At 51.7% G+C, this 18,620-nt stretch overlaps 1 protein-coding gene across 2 annotated transcripts; it reads right to left on the reverse strand.

Annotated features, from left to right (window-relative positions):
• Positions 1-369: 369 nt before the first annotated feature.
• Positions 370-5,458, reverse strand: LOC125517466 (pollen-specific leucine-rich repeat extensin-like protein 2). 2 transcript variants are annotated; one of them, XM_048682664.1, is made up of 6 exons: positions 3,198-5,458; positions 2,957-3,115; positions 2,861-2,896; positions 2,654-2,734; positions 2,506-2,570; positions 370-2,426 (listed from the first exon to the last, which is right to left on the reverse strand). In XM_048682664.1, the coding sequence occupies exons 1-6, from the start codon at positions 3,360-3,362 to the stop codon at positions 1,886-1,888; spliced, it is 1,047 nt and encodes a 348-aa protein (XP_048538621.1). In that variant the 5' UTR covers positions 3,363-5,458; the 3' UTR covers positions 370-1,885. The 2 variants fall into 2 exon arrangements, with proteins under 2 accessions (XP_048538621.1, XP_048538620.1); XM_048682663.1 differs by having other exon boundaries at positions 2,654-2,740.
• Between the last annotated feature and the right edge of the window lie 13,162 nt (positions 5,459-18,620).

Raw genomic sequence — 18,620 nt, forward strand, 5'->3', positions numbered from 1 at the left:
CCTTTGGTCCGGTTTACTGATCGTATTCGAATCAGAAACCCCCAATCTTTTAAATACAGAGTTAAAATTATATTTGTTATCTGTTGCTTGCCTTTGAGTTTTTGTTGTTTCAATATTACAAATGAGATGGCCTGGTTTTTCTTCGCCGGCTCAATTATTGGACAACACAGCCGCCCGGGTTATCCAAGCCGGTGGTCTAAGGATCCGAAGGTACAAGCTACTGAGATATGATGATTATTGAATATTCAAGGATTATTAACTTTTATACACATTGAATTATCAAATTCATCACCCGGGTTATTTGAACCGGTGATCTAAGAATCAACAAGGACAAGGGTTTTCCTTGTGTTCATAGGAACATAGTTTAAATATTGCAGAGACAAGCATTAAATGATGCTTAAGACAGCATTAAACATTGGCATCCGGAAGCACAGATTCACATGGAAGTGTTTTTTGCACGATGGCATAAGCAAAAACGCGGTGTTCTAAACAGTTAAGCTATTACACGGCTTTATAAGCCCATGAAGATGATCATTGTCCTTCCCTCACCGGTTCACCATCTTGAGTCTGCTGGAAGTTGGATTTGGACCAATCAAAGCCATTCATGGCGACAAATTCAGCTTTGTCGTCAATCAGGCCGACCGGGTCAATTTCCGGGGCAAAGGTATCTTCTCTCACAGGTGGGATTAGATCAGCAACTTTTTATGAAGGAGTGGCCATCTTCTTATTTGCACTATCAAAACCCGGTTGGTATTTGTCCATGTTGGTATCATCTCCAAGGCTAGTCACCTGAGGCCGGACTTCACGGACGCAGGCTATAAAGTCCTCTTGATCAAAAGGAGACTCGTCCTCCTTCACGGTAGGATAGCCCCTTGCAATGTCCGCCGGGTCTAGGTCTGGCACCCAAGCTTTGGAGCGGCTTAGGGCAGTCAGTGCACCGGCTCACGCACATGAGCGTTTTACCTCTTGGAATCTAGCAGGAAGGATGGATAGCTTCTTCAGGACATCGCTAAGCCAGTTGGATCCTTGATTACCGGAGAGATAGCGGCCAGAGCCCGTTGTGTACCAATGTACAATTGTTGAACCAAGGTGTATACTGCCTTCAGTTTAATCAACGGGTCTTGGCTCAGATTTTTGCTTCGCGGACCTATATATATTTTTAACAGAGTTAGTTGGCGGATCATATTCCGGTTTGACAAAAATTATATTCAAGATCAATTCAGACGGCTTACCAAAAATCGCAGCAACCATCTAAGATACCCGGCCCTTCAAATTGTTCAGCTATATTGAAATTTCTTTCAGAGCTGTTTCGGCTGTCTCAGCTCGGCGGGTCAGGAGTGTTTTCTCATTCTCCCAAGTTTTCTCTTTGGCGGCAAAGTTGGTCTTCAAAGTCTCCGTTTCAGAGAGGCTCATTTGCAATTTGGAGGTGGAAGATTTGATTTCTGACTCCTGGCTTGCTAGCCGGGTCTTTGCGTCAGTCAATTGGGAGTTCAGTTCAGATAATGCATTATGTGAAACATTCAGATAAGTCAAGATTTGGTTTTAAATTCCAGTATACATATTCAAAATTCAAAGTCCCAAGTACTTTACGAATAAACCACTTGGCACTTGGGGGCTAATGTATGCCAAATCAATTTTTTATGACTCTACCAGCATATTAGAAGTCCCAAGTCCTTTACAAAGTAACAACACTTGGTACTTGGGGGCTAATGTACACAGTTCAGCAAGGTTATCAAAGATAAACCGGAATGTTAAGTATTTTACAGATGGTGTTCAATTCTGAAGTACCGATTCACTAATGATTAAATAAACCAGTCCTTGGGGACTATGGGTGAAGTCTTGTTCTACCAATATCAGGCAAATATTCAGAAGTAAAGGTATCGGTCTATATTGTAAGTCTACAGGTTATTCTGTTTCTCTCATAATCTACAGACTTGGGGGCTGAAGGAATATTCGTAAACCGGAAACTACATACCTCATACTTCAATTGAAGCTGCTTGACCATCTCAATCTCAGAATCACGACTGGAGTGTACATGACTGAGATAGCCGGATAAGATATCACTGGCATTAAGACGGTCATAGTTGGCAACATCAAGACGAACCTTCCACCTCTCCAAAGCTTCTTGCTTAGCTGTGCACCGTGCCAATACCGTCGGGTTCCCCGGCTCAACATAGCGGCTCCCAGTAATTTGAACATCTTGAACACGGGGAGACGGTGGGTCGGTTGAGCTTGATGGACCAGCTGCAGAAGGGGTAATAGTGTTCTTGACAAGGGATGGCTCTGGAGGATTTGCTTCATGAACAATAGGCGGGTCTTCTGGGGCGACAGTTAATGGAGAAGGTGGCCTAGCCGGCTCAGATGCCAGTGCTGGCGGGTCTTCCACTGGTTTTGTTGGCTTCGCTTTCTTGGACTTAGCTTGACCGCTAAAGAAAAATATTGCAGGATAGTCAGCATTAAGATAACAATTGATTAAACTCGGAAGAAAAGAGGATTTTTAATTACCCAGGAGCAGTCTTGAAAGCCCGAAATTGTGTTTGTGATGAGTTGCCCGAGGAATGAGACACCTCCTGAAAAGGTAAATGAAAGGAGTCAAAGCAAATACAAGGAGCAGGATTCATTAAAACAAAGGTAAGGACAGTAATAAGTAAACCTCGTTCGGACGTTTCCGAGGGGTCTGTTCAGGGACGACAGCCGGCTCATCTTCGATCTCAACTTCACGACGGCTTTCATGCTGTTGCTTTTTGAAATGAAAGTTGGGATCCAAGTGAGCTAAGGGATTAGAAAACCTTACTTTACGGATCACTCGTCGAACTTTGTGTCTTGGTAAGGGCTCTGAGTCGGAGGAAATGATAGTTACCTCTGGTTCCCCGGCTTGACTAGCCCCAGTGTCATCCTGGTAAGGATCAGTATCAATAAGATTGTTAAAAAGTTGACCAAGGGAATCAAGGGCTACCTCCGAGTCAGACGAGTCATCAAGCTTCATTAAATCCTCAGCAGTAGTTTTCTTCTTCTTCTTTGATTTCTGGGTCGTCTTCTTGGTGTTCATAGCGGCGGCTTTCGCCTTCTTGGCAGCTTCGTGGTCATATTTCACCTTCCAGAAGTCAGAATTGGCCTATAAAGACAAGAAGAAAGATCAGTATTAAGTACTAATAGCTGGGCAAAACACGAAGAAAAAGAGATCAGAATGTACTTACTTTTGGCGCCGGATTAATCTTGCAGAAGGGACTCAACCCAACAATACTGCAATCTTCGTACTTCCCATTTACCAAAAGGGTTGACATCGAAACAATGTCTTCTTCGGTGAGTTCAACTGGGCTGTGACGAAGAGGGTTGTCTGGGCTTCCGTCATATTCATACATCAGTTGAGATCGACGACTTAATGGAATAACCCGCCATGAGATCCAGCAACAGGTCAGATCTACTCCGGTTAAACCATTACCCAAAAAGCCGTTGATTCTTCTAATGGAGATAAGTTCACCGGTTCAGCGGCGGTAAGCTTATCCGGAAGGGTGAACTTGGAATCAACATGACTAGGGCGGTAACCCGGCAGAGGCTTCTCATTTGCTGGAGAAGTATCCTGACAATAAAACCAAGTTTGGTTCCAGTCCTTTGGGTGGCTCGGTAAGACGATGAGAGGGAAAACAGCACCCTGACGGCGCTGAATCGAGATGCCTCCAAGTTCTAAGCTAGAACCATTGGTGCATTCATTCTGACGATTCAGATAAAAGTACTCTCTAAACAGCTCTATGGTGGGCTCTTGCTGAAGATATGCCTCACAGAGCACTTGGAAGTTACAAATGTTGGAAATAGAATTGGGTCCAAGGTCCTGAGGATGGAGTTTGAAAAAATGAAGGACCTCTCTGAAGAATTTTGAACCGGGTGGTGAAAAGCCACGGTTCATGTGGTCAGTGAAGATAATCACTTCTCTGTCTTTTGGATTGGGACGTTCTTCCTCCGGGTCAGGAGGACGATAAGACATGACATTCTTTGAAGGCAGAAACCCAACGAGGAAGAACTCTTTCAGATGCTCCTCAGTTATGGTTGAGGGAACCCAATTGCAGATGGTGGGTGTCTTTGACGGCATGATGAACAAGGGACTGGAAAGGAAAAATAAAGTGCCGGGTCAATTAACAGTTAAAGGTTGAAATTCTAAAACAAGTAACGGCGGCTTAACTAAGGGCTAATGACATATAAGGAAAATAAAGCCGGAATGGTAAGCCGCCATGACTACAGATTTCTTCGGAAAACAGATTCAACTAAGTGTTGGCATAAACAAGTTTCACCAAGCTATCATTATCATTTTGGATCAAAAGGCTGTTTCAAAAAGGAAAATATTCTAGACATAAAAACCTAGTACAGATGAGTTCATCGACTGTAAAGAAGCATCTATACAGACAAAAGGGATCTACTGACATCAAAAATAAATACCAAACAACTACCGCACGAGTTATATTTCTTCTTTGGATCAAAAGAAGTTGCGGAGAAGATCTACAAGATGATCCATGGCGAACAGGTGAAGAACACTGAAGAACTTGCAAACCTAGAACAGATCTAGGTGTGTGAGAGAAGAAAACTTACGAGATGCAGGCATGCCGCGAAGAGTCGTCGCGTCCTCTGGTCGGACTCGGGGTAATGCAGCGGCCAAGCTTGACGACGACGATGAGAGTTGCGGTGCGGCGGAGCTCGAGCAGCGACGGAGGTTGCTAGAGGAAGAAGATGAGGAAGAAAGGAGAATGGGAAGGACCGGCCGCGTGCCTATCTATAAGGGCATATGCAAACAGGCGGGCGCGAAAATCAAGGAGACCCAATAATAATTATCGAACTGAACAGATGCCTCGATTCTCGGAAGGTATTAAAAAATGAAAGATCCGTTGTAAGATGACGTCATGAAGGTTTTTGTGTTTTCAAAAGATAACATCACAGCGGGTTACAGAAGTTTTCAGACAGAGGATGGATTCTGACTAAGTATTGAAGATTGACAAAGAACAAAGTTCAAAGTCAACCTGGGCCTAATGTTGGGGATATTACTATCAGTTGAGACCCGCCCAGGAGGAGCCGGGTCAGCTTCAATGGCGGGTTACGCAAGAAGCTCAGTAAACATCCAAGTTTGTAGTTTATTAAGTCTTATGGAAGGCCCAAAGGCCTGGGGCCGGCTTGAGGCCCGATATTGTAAGTAAACCGCTACATATAAGGAAATACTTGTACAGAAAGACATGTAAAGAAAGTCACCGAGTCAGACACGATTATGAGCCGGCCGGGACTCTGTAGGCCACCTGGCGTCAACCCGTGTATATAAGGGGACGACCCGATGGTGGTTTAGAGCAGGAAACAACGAAGTCGATAACCAAGCCGGCGAGTTGAGCCTCTTGGAAGTCGAGCTACGCAGCGTCGCGTGGCCCGACAAGTTCAAGCCAGACCTGCCTCCTCGTTACGACGGCACGGCCAACCCTGCGGAGTTCCTCCAGCTCTATGAGCTGGGCATCGAAGCTGCCAACGGAGACGAGAAGGTCATGGCGAACTGGTTTCCCATGGCGCTCAAGGACGGGGCCCGCACCTGGCTCCTGAACCTGGCTCCAGGCACGATCTCCTCCTGGGACGAGATGCGCACCCGCTTCATCGCCAATTTCCAAGGTACTCGCGATCGGCCACCCGCCGTGAGCGACATGCGCCGCATCAAGCAACAACCCGGAGAGACCCTGCAGAAGTACATCCAGCTCTTCAACAACGCACGCCTCAAGATTCCCAAGGTGATCGAGGAGGCCATCATCTCAGCCTTCTCCGACGGCGTGCGCGATGTCAAGATGAAGGAGGAGCTGGCGATGCATGAAGACCTGTGCACTTCCTTGGAGTTGTTCAACTTGGCAACCAAGTGCGCCAGGGCTGAGGAAGGGCGTCTCTCCCTCCTCGAGCTGCCTGCCGCAGACCCAGAAGAGAAGAAGCCCAAGGCCAAGGATGTGAAGCGCAAGGGGGCTGCCGTGCTCGCGGCAGAACCAGACACCAAGCGGGGCAGAGATCGGCCCGAATCTTCCAAGGGCAGTCGGTACTGTGTGTACCACGACCTGCACACCCACAACACCAACGAATGTCAAGAGCTCCGAGCCGTGCGAGAAGGAAGGATCGGCCGTCGTCCCGACCGCGGTGACCGGGGCTACGGTCAAGGAGGAAGGAACGCAGGACGCTGGGAAGACCGCGGCCCGCGCCAAGGGTGGCGCGATCAACCTCGCGAGGATTGCTGGCAAGACCCGCCTTGCGAGGGAGACTGGAGGGATCAGCCTCGTGAGGATCGCCCGCAAGGCAACGCAGGCCTCCCTCCGCTTCCGCCGCAGCCAAGGAGAAACGAGGACCGCCATCAGGACGAGGGGGCTGGGGGCTTCCAGGAGCCGCGCGCGATCGCCTACATCCTGGGCGGGGCTCAAGCCCCAGCCTCTCAACGCATCTTCAAGCAGTTCGCCCGCGAAGTGAATGCAGTCCTCCCCAAGCTCGAAGCCATGCGCCCTCTCAGGTGGTCGGCGTGCGCCATCACGTTCAGCTCAGCAGATCAGCTCAAGTGTGCGGCTACAGCCGGAGTCCTCCCGATGCTTTGTTCCCCAATCATCATCAACGTGGTGGTCACCAGGACCCTCATCGATGGCGGGGCAGGGCTCAACGTCCTGTCCGTGGAAACATTTAACAACCTCCAAGTGCCCTACAGCCAGCTTCAGCCAACCAAGCCTTTCTCCGGAGTCACCGACGGCTCCACGGTCCCGATTGGGCAGGTCCGCCTCCCTGTCAACTTCAGGGCACGCAACAACTACCGCACCGAGCTCATCGACTTCGACATCGCTCACATTCGCCTGCCATACAACGCCATCCTTGGGTACCCAGCGCTGGCCAAGTTCATGGCCGTAACTCATCACGGTTACAACGTCCTCAAGATGCCAGGAAGTGGCGGAGTCACCACGGTGCCCTGTGAAGATAAGGACGCGGTGTGTTCCCTGGAGCGAGCCTTTCAGGCCGCATCACTGGAAGACCCGGATCACGGAAGCAGAAGGCTTCCCGAGACCACCCCCAAGAAGAAGAAGACATCGTCCGGCCCGGCCCCTCAGGAGGTAGGCCCCTCAGGGCCCGCGCCTGCCCAGGGGGAACCTCCTTCCATCGCATAGGAAAGCGCACTCGGCGCCCTCCTCAGGCAGGGCTCGGGGGCTCTCCTCCGGAGGGCCACCGACCTGGCTAAGGTCACGGGGGAGGCGCTTGGGCACCACACGGAGGCGTGTTTCGAAGCACGTTTCCCTCAGGAAGGAGTAAGGCAAGAAGAGCCAGACCCTCAGGAGTTCGTCAGCAAGGCCATTCAGGAGCTACAGGAGTCAAGAGTCATGAAAGGCGGCCGCCGCTTACCAGCTGTGGCTCCCCATCCAGGCGAGGATGGTGGGCTGCGCGTCTGCATCGACATACCAGGACTCAATCGAGTCGCCTCTCTGGAGCGCCTCTGGCCCTCGCGAGTGGGTCGCTGCGAAGGTCCACCCCACAGCTACGTTCGCATGCCTTACGGCTTGCAGAACGCGGTTGCCACGTACCAGCGCCTCATTAGGGGTATCATGGAGGCTCAAGAGGCCAAGCGTTCCGCAGTGGGTTTTATTGGCCCACCGCACTCAATGACGTCGTCGAACTGGTGAAAGCTTGTGAGGCCTGCCAGTTCCACGCCAAGCAAATCCATCAGCCGGCAGGAGGCCTGCAGACTATACCCCTTTCATGGCCATTCGCAGTCTGGGGGCTGGACATCCTGGGCTCGTTTCCTCGGGCGCCAGGGGGCTACCGCTACCTCTACGTCGCCGTGGACAAGTTCACCAAGTGGGCTGAAGTAGAGGCCGTCCGCACCATCCCCGCGGGTTCCGCGGTCAAGTTCATCAAGGGCATCGTGAGCCGGTTCGGGGTGCCGAACCGCATCATCACAGACAACGGTTCGCAGTTCACCAATAACCTCTTCAAAACATACTGTGCTAACCTTGGAACGCAGATATGCTACGCTTCGGTGGCGCACCCCCGAAGCAACGGCCAGGCCGAGTGAGCCAACGCAGAGGTCCTGAGGGGCCTCAAGACCAGGACGTTCAAGAAGAAGCTGGAGGCCTGCGGCAGAGGTTGGTACGACGAGCTTCAGTCCGTGTTGTGGTTCATCCGCACAACCGCGACCAAGCCGACTGGAGAGACCCCATTCTTCCTGGTCTACGGAGCCGAAGCGGTCCTCCCCCACGAGGTCAGACGTCACTCCGCGCGGGTCCTGGCGTTCGACGAGGCGCAGCAGGACGCCATGCGGGGGATGGACCTCGTGCTGGGGGAGGAACGTCGCCGAGAAGCCGCGCTGCGAGCGGCGAGGTACCAACAAGCACTGCGACGATATCACTGCCGCAACATCCGCCCCAGAACTCTCGAGGTAGGAGACCTCGTGCTCAAGCGGGTTCTCTCCAAGGAGGGGCTGCACAAGCTCTCTCCCATGTGGGAGGGCCCGTTCAAGGTTGTTCATGTTTCCAGACCCGGCTCCGCGCGCTTGGAGACTCAGGGGGGGTGCCGGTCCAGAACGCATGGAACATCCAGCACCTCTGGAGGTTCTACCCCTAAAAAGGCCCAGAGCCTGTGAAGAAGGCGAATGCCTGTGAAGCTATCCCGTTTTGAAAAAGGCTCAGAGCCTGTGAAGCTATCGCGTTTTGGAAAAGGCCCAGAGCCTGTGAAGAAGGCGAATGCCTGTGAAGCTATTGTGTTTTGGAAAAGGCCCATAGCCTGTTAAGAGGGCAAATGCCCATGAAGCCTGCTTCCCCCAAGAAAGGCCCGGAGCCTGTGAAGAAGGCCAACGCCTATGAAGCTCGCCGCCCGTGACACTCACGTAATAATGAGTTGGGGTTGTACACGCCCCGGAGTCTCAGGAGCGCCGGCCTCAGGCCCTGGGGCTCCCTCCCACGCCCAGTGGCAGCACTTAGCTCCGCGCTGGTGAGAAGACGTCGAAGACTAGATTAGGTGCCGGACGCGGCTTTTTCATTTGCTTTCCGCAGTTGGCTTGTTCATTCTCATTCGATCTTTTATTGAAGTTGTTGCTGTCTTTGGCTTGTGGTTCTTCGACTTTTCACTCTCCTGCCTCGATTTCTCTTATGCAAGGCCTCGCGAGGGGGGCAGCCGAGCGCCCTCGCGAGCGTTCCTGTCCTAGTCGTTCAAAGGTTTCGCGACCTGGGTCCATTACAGGAGCACCCCTCCAGTCCGTGCCCCACGGGCACCGCGACACGAACACAGGGCCTGGGTTGGTCGCCCCCCCACGGCTGGGGCCGGAAACTATCCACGCGCGGGCATGTAGCCGGAAGGCACGATAACGGAAGCAAAGCGATGATTAACAGCAATAACCCAAACACGCCCTCGCAGGGCTCCACGCTACTGTCTTTTTACGCAGGAAAAAGGAAAAGAAAGAACAAATCAGGCGCAGCTCGCCTCACACCGGCCTGCAGGGAAGACTCAAGCTGCCTCCGGGGCTCAGGCAGACTCCCTCTCGCGCTTCACCGAAGCGCGACGGCGGGCAGACACGCTACCACTTCCCAAGCAGGTACGACGGTGTGGAGGCTGGCCGCGGCCACCGCTAGAAGAGTCGCCGCCTGAAGAAGAACCGGTGAAGCTTGGGGAACCCTGAGCGCCGCCAATCACGCGAGCGCTGTCCTCTCCATCATCGCCGGGGCTGGGTTCCCAGCCGCGGTCGTCGTCCTCAGGGCAGCACCCTGCGCGGCGACCATCTTCCCCAAACACCCTCACGTAGAGGGTGGCATCGCCGTCAAACTTGAAGTGCAGGGTGCACCGATGGCTCAGGCCACGCGCGCGGGCAAACGTTTGCCAACCGCGGGTCAAGGCCAGGCTCTCGGCTGCGGAGACCTCCAGTGAAGCCCATGAGGCCCGGCTGCAGCAGCCGTCTGCCTGGAGCCAGAGGCCGCCCGAAGCGCCGGCCGGGAGCTCGCCGAGGAGGAAGCGAGGAAGTTGAAGCCGGGTGCTAGTTGGCTCCGCCGACCACACAACGAACTCCGGCAGCACCTCTGCAGCGCGAAAGCACGGCCTAGGGGAACGCGCGACCGAAGCGCGCCCTCCAGCCGCAGCAGTCCGCCCGTCACCGTGCTGGAAATCGTCTCCACGGCCGTGGGGAGCTGCAGTGATGGCCACAGGATGTTTGCGAGGGCGCCCTCGGCCGCGCTTGGGCGGGGGAGAGGCAGGCTCAACCTGGCGAGCGTTCCCCTTCTCTGCGGCCGAGAACCTCCTCGACGGGGCCATGAAGAAGGAGAAGCAAGGGGGAATGAACTGGAAGGGCGCGCGCCGATCCGTACTTATAACCGGCGAGGGCCAACCGTCGGCCCCCACGATCGCAGGTAATCCTGACCCGCTTTGCATGCAGGGACTTGTCCAATCCGTGCAGTTGCCGAGGCGCCGTGGGGAAGTGGAGACGCCCACGTCCAATCAACCGCCACGCGGCGCCCAAGGCCGCAGGCTGTTAGGGCCCGTGGCGCTTCGCTCTTGCCCTTTCGCCTACCTGCACGGCCAAGTCCGGGCGCGCCTTGGGCCCGAGGGCTACTGTCGGCGTTCTGGGAACGGGGGTCCCCAGACTTGCCTGCCTGCGGCCTGCGGCGTGGCTCAAAAGGGGGCCCAGCACGGCCCGTCTTCACCAACACAGACCCAAGACCCTCGCGAGGGGCCAAGCCTCGCGGGGCGGACGACACGGAGCTTCCTCAGGCACGGCCTCATTAGGCTGGCTCGCGAGGAGGCGGAGAGATCAAGGCGGGGTACCTCACGAGGTGTCCGTGACGCAAGCCATGACAACCAAGGGTGCCAGGCGGGCGCCAGCACCCGTTTCGGTGCAACGAGACCAAGACCAGTCCAACGGCAGGGAGGAAGTCATTGTGGAGCCCAAGCCAGCGTCACCACCAGAGTCTTTGGCAGGCGAGGACCAACTTTAGTCAGGATAAGTGTACCAGATGTTCCCTTTCAAAATGGCCAATTGTTGGCGCCCTTCCCGCTCAATATTTGGGAAGAGGCCCAGGGCCTTTGCCTATAAATAGGACTATCCACCCCCAGGGTAGAGAGATCGGAATCAAAAAGGGAGAATCTAGAAGCCAAGAGAGAAACTAGCTAGGAGGGAAATCGGAGGAAAATCGAAGAGAGAATCGAGAAGAGAGAGAGAGAGAGAAGGGTGACTGAACTCCTCCTAGCAGTTCATCCCCTCAGCCAAGAACAAACCCTCGCGAGGCTGTTCTTCCTTGTATTGCTCATCATCATCAGCCCAAGAGGCAATCCACCACACCACACACTGGAGTAGGGTATTACACCACAGCGGTGGCCCAAACCAGTATAAACCCTGTGTCTCTTGTGCTGTTCTTTCCATAGCTTAGATCTTAGCGAGGCGGAGGGGTGCAGGTAGGTAGGAGGCAAAATCTCCGCACGCACCCCAGTGTTCGAACCTCAAGGGTCTGCCGGAACCCGAAATCCGACAAGTGGTGATTGTGGCTAGTTTTTGGCGAATGCTCATTATCCTACAATTTCGGTCCCCCATTCAACTCATGATTGAACACTTCTTCTACATGTCGATCATCACTAGCAACGACTCTAAGTACATTTCCTTGGTGAAGGCTCATCATAGTGAATTTCTTATGTCCGCACGGTTGAGACTCCTATGGAGTCAACGTCCACCTTTGTGACCACCTCCGCTCCCTACCTGGATGGGCATCCTTTGCCTTGCTGCGGGTTGCTATGAGCACTATTTCAATGCCACATCCCGTGTTCCCTTTTTGTGTGACACCATAATCGCACACTCGAGCACCACCAATGGTGAGCAGGAGCTCGGACAGTCGACGCGTACCTAGATTATGCACAGGACGAGACGAGCACAACCAACAAACAGGAAAAGAACACCCAGCCAGATCGGCGGGGTACGAAGAAGCAAGTCGGATGCCAGATCAAGTCCCTCTACTGCCAGTGCCGCCAGTCTCTGCCTCTGTTGCCTTGTCTACCAGATATTTTCAAGAGTGGCATCATTGCCTTGCGTCACTTGTGATCTCTCATCCTTAGTTCGACATGATCTTCTTGGTGAGTGCTCATTATCCTAAACTTTCGGTCCACCGTTCAACCCATGATCGAACACTTCTTCTACAAGTCGATCATCTCTGGCAACGACTCTTAAGTACATTGCCTTGGTGAAGGCTCGTGGTCGAACACTTCTACATGTCGATCATCACTGGCACCAGGATCATCACTAGCAACGTCTACCTTTGTGACCACCTTCGCTCCCTACCAGTCTTGATGGGCATCCTTTGCCTTTCTGTGGGTTGCTCCAAGCACTGTCTCAATCCCACATCCCGTGTTCCCTTTATGTGTGACACCATAACCGCACGCTCGAGCACCACCAATGGTGAGCAAGAGCTCGGACAGTCAACGCGTACCTGGATTATGCACGAGACGAGCCGAGGACACGCGCTACCAAAAGTCAAGGCCAAGGACGCACAGTAGGAGAACCCGCGGTGCTTAATCAAGCACGTGGCACACAACCCGCAAACAGGAAAGGAACACCTAGCCAGATCGGCAGGGTACGAAGAGTGCACAGGCAAGTGGGATGCCGGATCAAGTCCCTGTATTGCCAGTGCCGCCAGTCTCTGCCTCTGTTGCCTTGTCTACCAGATATTTTCAAGAGTGGCATCATCACCTTGGGTCACTTGAGATCTCTCATCATTAGTTTCACGTGGTCTTCTTGGATCCATCTCCGATGATCTCTCTAATACGTGGTCCAGTTACCTCATCTCTCATCCTTGTTCACTCTGATCTCGAGGGATCTTCTCCCTTTGCCTCCGCTAGTGACTTCTCTCAACACACCTGGATATATACTTTATTTCTTCTCGTACTGAGGTCTTATCTATAAGCCTTTTGCTGCCATAATTCACACTCAATTCTCTACTCCTATTCATGTGTTCTATGGTGACTCTGGTGGAGAGTATATCTCCAAGCTGTTGCATGGAATCCTTGCTGAGCAGACTTTGTTCTCTTATCCTGGTGCTCATGCTCAAAATGGCATGGCCGAGCACAAGCATCATCACCTTCTTGAGACGGCTCCTCCATTGATGGTCACCGCCTCTATTTCACCACACTTTTGGACCGAGTATGTCTCCACTTCCATCTAATCAACCTTCAGCAAAACAATCCATTGCTCTGCAAGGTGGCGCTCCTTTCGACCGTCTCTTTGATTATTTCCTGATTATTCAGCGCTTCAATTGTTTGGTTGTGTTTGTTATGTCCTTGCCCACGTGAACGCACTAAACTGACTGCTCAGTCCGTTGAGTGTGTCTTCTAAGGATACAACGATGAGCATAAGGGATCATGTTGGGTGTCGGATGCCTATTTCTCGGGTTGTGACTTTTGATGAGTTTCATCCCTTCTACCCGTGTCCATCTTCCTCGAGCTTTTCAATGGAGATCTTTTTTTTAATCCAACACTCTTATCACTCCCTTATCCATTCATTGTAATGCTCCTGCTTCTCCCATAATTGCAGATCCGATGTCATCATCTCCTATGATTTCCTCACCTCGCTTATCACAGGATTCTACATGTCGATCATCACTGGCACCGGGATCATCACTAGCAACGTCCACCTTTGTGACCACCTTCGCTCCCTACCAGTCTTGATGGGCATCCTTTGCCTTTCTACGGGTTGCTACAAGCACTGTCTCAATCCCACATCTTGTGTTCCCATTATGTGTGACACCATAACCGAACGCTCGAGCACCACCAATGGGGAGCAAGAGCTCAGACAGTCGACGCGTACCTAGATTATGCACGAGACGGGCCGTGGACAGGCGCTACCAAAAGTCAAGGCCAAGGGCACACAGTACAACCCGAGGTGCTTAATCAAGCACATGGCACACAACCCGCAAACAGGAAAGAAACACCTAGCCAGATCGGCGGGGTACGAAGAGTGCACAGGCAAGTGGGATGCCGGATCAAGTCCCTCTATTGCCAGTGTTGCCAGTCTCTGCCTCCGTTGCCTTGTCTACCAAATATTTTCAAGAGTGGCATCACAACCTTGGGTCACTTGTGATCTCTCATCCTTAGTTTGGGGTGATCTTCTTGGATCCATCTCCGATGATGTCTCTAATACGTGGTCCAGTTACCTCCTCTCTCATCCTTGTTCTCTGATCTCGAGGGATATTCTCCCTTTGCCTCATCTGTAGACAGGCAACGTCCACCTTTGTGACCACCTTCGCTCCCTACCAGTCTTGATGGGCATCCTTTAACATTCTGCAGGTTGCTACGTGTTCCCTTCATGTGTGACACCATAACCGCACGCTCGAGCACCATCAATGGGGAGCAGGAGCTCGGACAGTCGACGCGTACCTGGATTATGCACGAGACAGACCGAGGACAGGCGCTACCAAAAGTCAAGGCCAAGGGTGCACAGTAGGAGAACCCGGGGTGCTTAATCAAGCACGTGGCACGCAACCCGCAAACAGGAAAGGAACACCTGGCCAGATGGGCGGGGTACGAAGAGTGCACATTCAAGTGGGATGCCAGGTCAAGTCCCTCTATTGCCAGTGCCGCCAATCTCTGCCTCCGTTGACTTGTCTACCAAATATTTTCAAGAGTGGCATCATCACCTTGGGTCACTTGTGATCTCTCATCCTTAGTTTGACATGATCTTCTTGGATCCATCTCCGATGATGTCTCTAATACGTGGTCCAGTTACCAAATCTCTCATCCTTGTTCACTGATCTCGAGGGATCTTCTCCCTTTGCCTCCGCTAGTGACTTCTCTCAACACACCTGGATATATACTTTATTTCTTCTCGTACTGAGGTCTTATCTATAAGCCTTTTGCTGCCATGGTTCACACTCAATTCTCTACGCCTATTCATGTGTTCTATGGTGACTCTGGTGGAGAGTATATCTCCAAGCTGTTGCATGGAATCCTTGCTAAGCAGACTTTGGTTCTCTTATCCTGGTGCTCATGCTCAAAATGGCGTGGCTGAGCGCAAGCATCGTCACCTTCTTGAGACAGCTCCTCCATTGCTGGTCACCGCCTCTCTTTCACCACACTTTTGAGCCGAGTCTGTCTCCACTTCCATCTATCTCATCTTCCTTTAGCAAAGCAATCCATTGCTCTGCAGGGTGGCGCTCCTTTCGACCGTCTATTTGATTCTTTCCTGATTATTCAGGGCTTCAATTGTTTGGTTGTGTTTGTTATGTCCTTGCCCACGTGAACGCACGAAACTGACTGCTCAGTGCGTTGAGTGTGTCTTCTTAGGATATAACGATGAGCATAAGGGATCATGTTGGGCTTCGGATGCCTACTTCTCGGGATATGACTTTTGATGAGTCTCATCCCTTCTACTCGTGGTCGAACACTTCTTCTACATGTCGGTCATCACTGGCAACGACTCTATGTACATTGCCTTGGTGAAGGCTCGTGGTCGAACACTTCTACATGTCGATCATCACTGGCACCGGGATCATCACTAGCAACGTCCACCTTTGTGACCACCTTCGCTCCCTACCAGTCTTGATGGGCATCCTTTGCCTTTCTACGAGTTGCTACAAGCACTGTCTCAATCCCACATCTTGTGTTCCCTTTATGTGTGACACCATAACCGAACGCTCGAGCACCACCAATGGGGAGCAAGAGCTCAGACAGTCGACGCGTACCTAGATTATGCACGAGACGGGCCGTGGACAGGCGCTACCAAAAGTCAAGGCCAAGGGCACACAGTACAACCCGAGGTGCTTAATCAAGCACATGGCACACAACCCGCAAACAGGAAAGAAACACCTAGCCAGATCGGCGGGGTACGAAGAGTGCACAGGCAAGTGGGATGCCAGATCAAGTCCCTCTATTGCCAGTGTTGCCAGTCTCTGCCTCCGTTGCCTTGTCTACCAAATATTTTCAAGAGTGGCATCACAACCTTGGGTCACTTGTGATCTCTCTTCCTTAGTATCGGGTGATCTTCTTGGATCCATCTCCGATGATGTCTCTAATATGTGGTCCAGTTACCTCCTCTCTCATCCTTGTTCTCTGATCTCGAGGGATCTTCTCCCTTTGCCTCTGCTAGTGACTTCTCTCAACACACCTGGATATATACTTTATTTCTTCTCGTACTGAGGTCTTATCTATAAGCCTTTTGCTGCCATGGTTCACACTCAATTCTCTACGCCTATTCATGTGTTCTATGGTGACTCTGGTGGAGAGTATATCTCCAAGCTGTTGCATGGAATCCTTGCTGAGCAGACTTTGGTTCTCTTATCCTGGTGCTCATGCTCAAAATGGCGTGGCTGAGCGCAAGCATCGTCACCTTCTTGGGACAGCTCCTCCATTGCTGGTCATCGCCTCTCTTTCACCACACTTTTGAGCCGAGTCTGTCTCCACTTCCATCTATCTCATCTTCCTTTAGCAAAGCAATCCATTGCTCTGCAGGGTGGCGCTCCTTTCGACCGTCTATTTGATTCTTTCCTGATTATTCAGGGCTTCAATTGTTTGGTTGTGTTTGTTATGTCCTTGCCCACGTGAACGCATCAAACTGACTGCTCAGTGTGTTGAGTGTGTCTTCTTAGGATACAACGATGAGCATAAGGGATCATGTTGGGCGTCGGATGCCTACTTCTCGAGATATGACTTTTGATGAGTCTCATCCCTTCTACCCGCGTCCATCATCCTCGGCCTTTTCAAGGGAGATCTCTTCTTTTTTTTAATCCAACACTCATGTGACTCCCTTATCCATTCATTGTAATGCTCCTACTTTTCCCATAATTGCAGATCCAATGCCATCATCTCCTATGATTTCCTCACCTTGCTTATCACAGGATTCTACACCTTCATCAGTTTTGGCTTCCTTGTCTCCATCACCAGAGTTTATCTCGATGATTTATGCTCGTATTCTTCCATCTTTTCCTCACTTCTATATAGATCGTCCGCGTGTTGTGAATGTGTCTACTGATGTGCCACTTGCCCTCTCGGCCTACTTATGGCTTGCTTCCTCGTCTGCTTCCGCCTGTTAATCGCCTTGGTCTTCCAAGCGTTGGCACTCGTGTTCTTGATCTGACTTCTTATCGTGATGTTATTCATACCAAATGGCATCTTGCGATGGCAGAGAAGATTGTTGATCTTGAGCGCATCGGCACGTGCGATATTCTTTCTCTTCCTCGTCGTGTTTGTCCCATCACTTGGTGGGAATGTTATGACTCACTTTGACTTTTTATATGTTCCTTCTTTTGCTCATGTTCCTTGACTTTACTACACTCATGGTCCGTGTGTTGTGGATTCTTCTGATAAGCCATCTCCCTCGACTATTGTATCTTCTTTTGTTGGAAACGCACCGCCTCAAGCTTAGCCTACTTATGCTTTTCAAGCTCGCCCGCTTCTACCTATTGACCCGCTATGGTTACTGCTCAGCTCTTCCCGAGACAACTTCTTGTCGTGAGGTTGTTCATCCCAAATGGCTGCATGTGATGGCATCGTAGCTTGGTGCTCTTGCCCGCATCGGCACGTGGAATCTCATTTCCCTTCCTCCTCGTTCTCGTCTCATCACTTGTAAATGGGTCTACAAGGCTAAGACTGATGATACTCTTGAGCACAACAAAGCTTGTTTAGTGGTGAGAACATGGTCATGACTACGAAGAGACATTTTCTCCTATATATATGGCCTCTTCGCACACTTCTCAATGTGGCTTTCGATTCGCCGCTAGTCTGTCTCTCAGCTTGATGTCAAGAAAGCCTACAACTAGCCACCACCTCCGTTCTCTTCCTAATGCTCATTGGCTACTCCATCCATTCCGATGATCTTCCTTTTGCCTCTCCTCACGACAACACAACTGGGCTTTGACGAGTCGGTAATGAAGAAGCATTGGTCCACTTGGGAAGCCAGTACCCATGGCTCATTTTTCGCGGTGACGTTTGCGCCCGCGGTCTTGGATTTGGCTTCGGGTATAACCATGGTGGTGAAATACCGGTCTTCTTTTAGGACGCTCTTGGCCCATCTGACACGGAACATCAGGACCTTCTCTCCAGCGTAGCTCAGCTCCCAGATCTCCTCGATCCTTCCGTATTATCTGTCCTTGTCGTTACCGGTGTAGGATTCCATCGTTACCCCGGAGTTCTGATAACCATCGCTCTTCATGTCCTTGTTCTCGGTGTAGAATGTGTAGCCGTTGATATCGTACGCCTCATAGGTCATCAGGTTGTGCTCGGCGCCCTGTGACAAGGCGAATATGAATTGTTCTTCCGCGGAAGAATCCTCATGTAAAGGGTACGACAGAAGCTTCTGCTTGAACCAACGCGTGAAATATGAGTTGTGCTCTTTGATTATATCTCCGTCCGTCCTCTGTTGGCCTCGGTCATTGTACGTCTTCTCAATAAAGGTTTTGTGCTCTACCACCCAAGGATCGACCACGTCTATGTGTTGTAGTGCGACTAGGTTTGCTCTTTCAAAGTCGGCGAGTCGACCCTCGAAGTCGACATGCATTTCGCGGTGACCCTCACGGTGACCCCATCCAGCGAGCCTGCCAAGGTGCCTGTTGACGGGCAGACCAACGGGGTTCTTGATGCCTAGATAATTCGTGCAGTAGGAGATGCACTCTTCGGTCAGAAAGCCCCTG

Source organism: Triticum urartu, chromosome 6 (assembly GCF_003073215.2).
Source record: "Triticum urartu cultivar G1812 chromosome 6, Tu2.1, whole genome shotgun sequence".
NCBI lineage: Eukaryota > Viridiplantae > Streptophyta > Magnoliopsida > Poales > Poaceae > Triticum > Triticum urartu.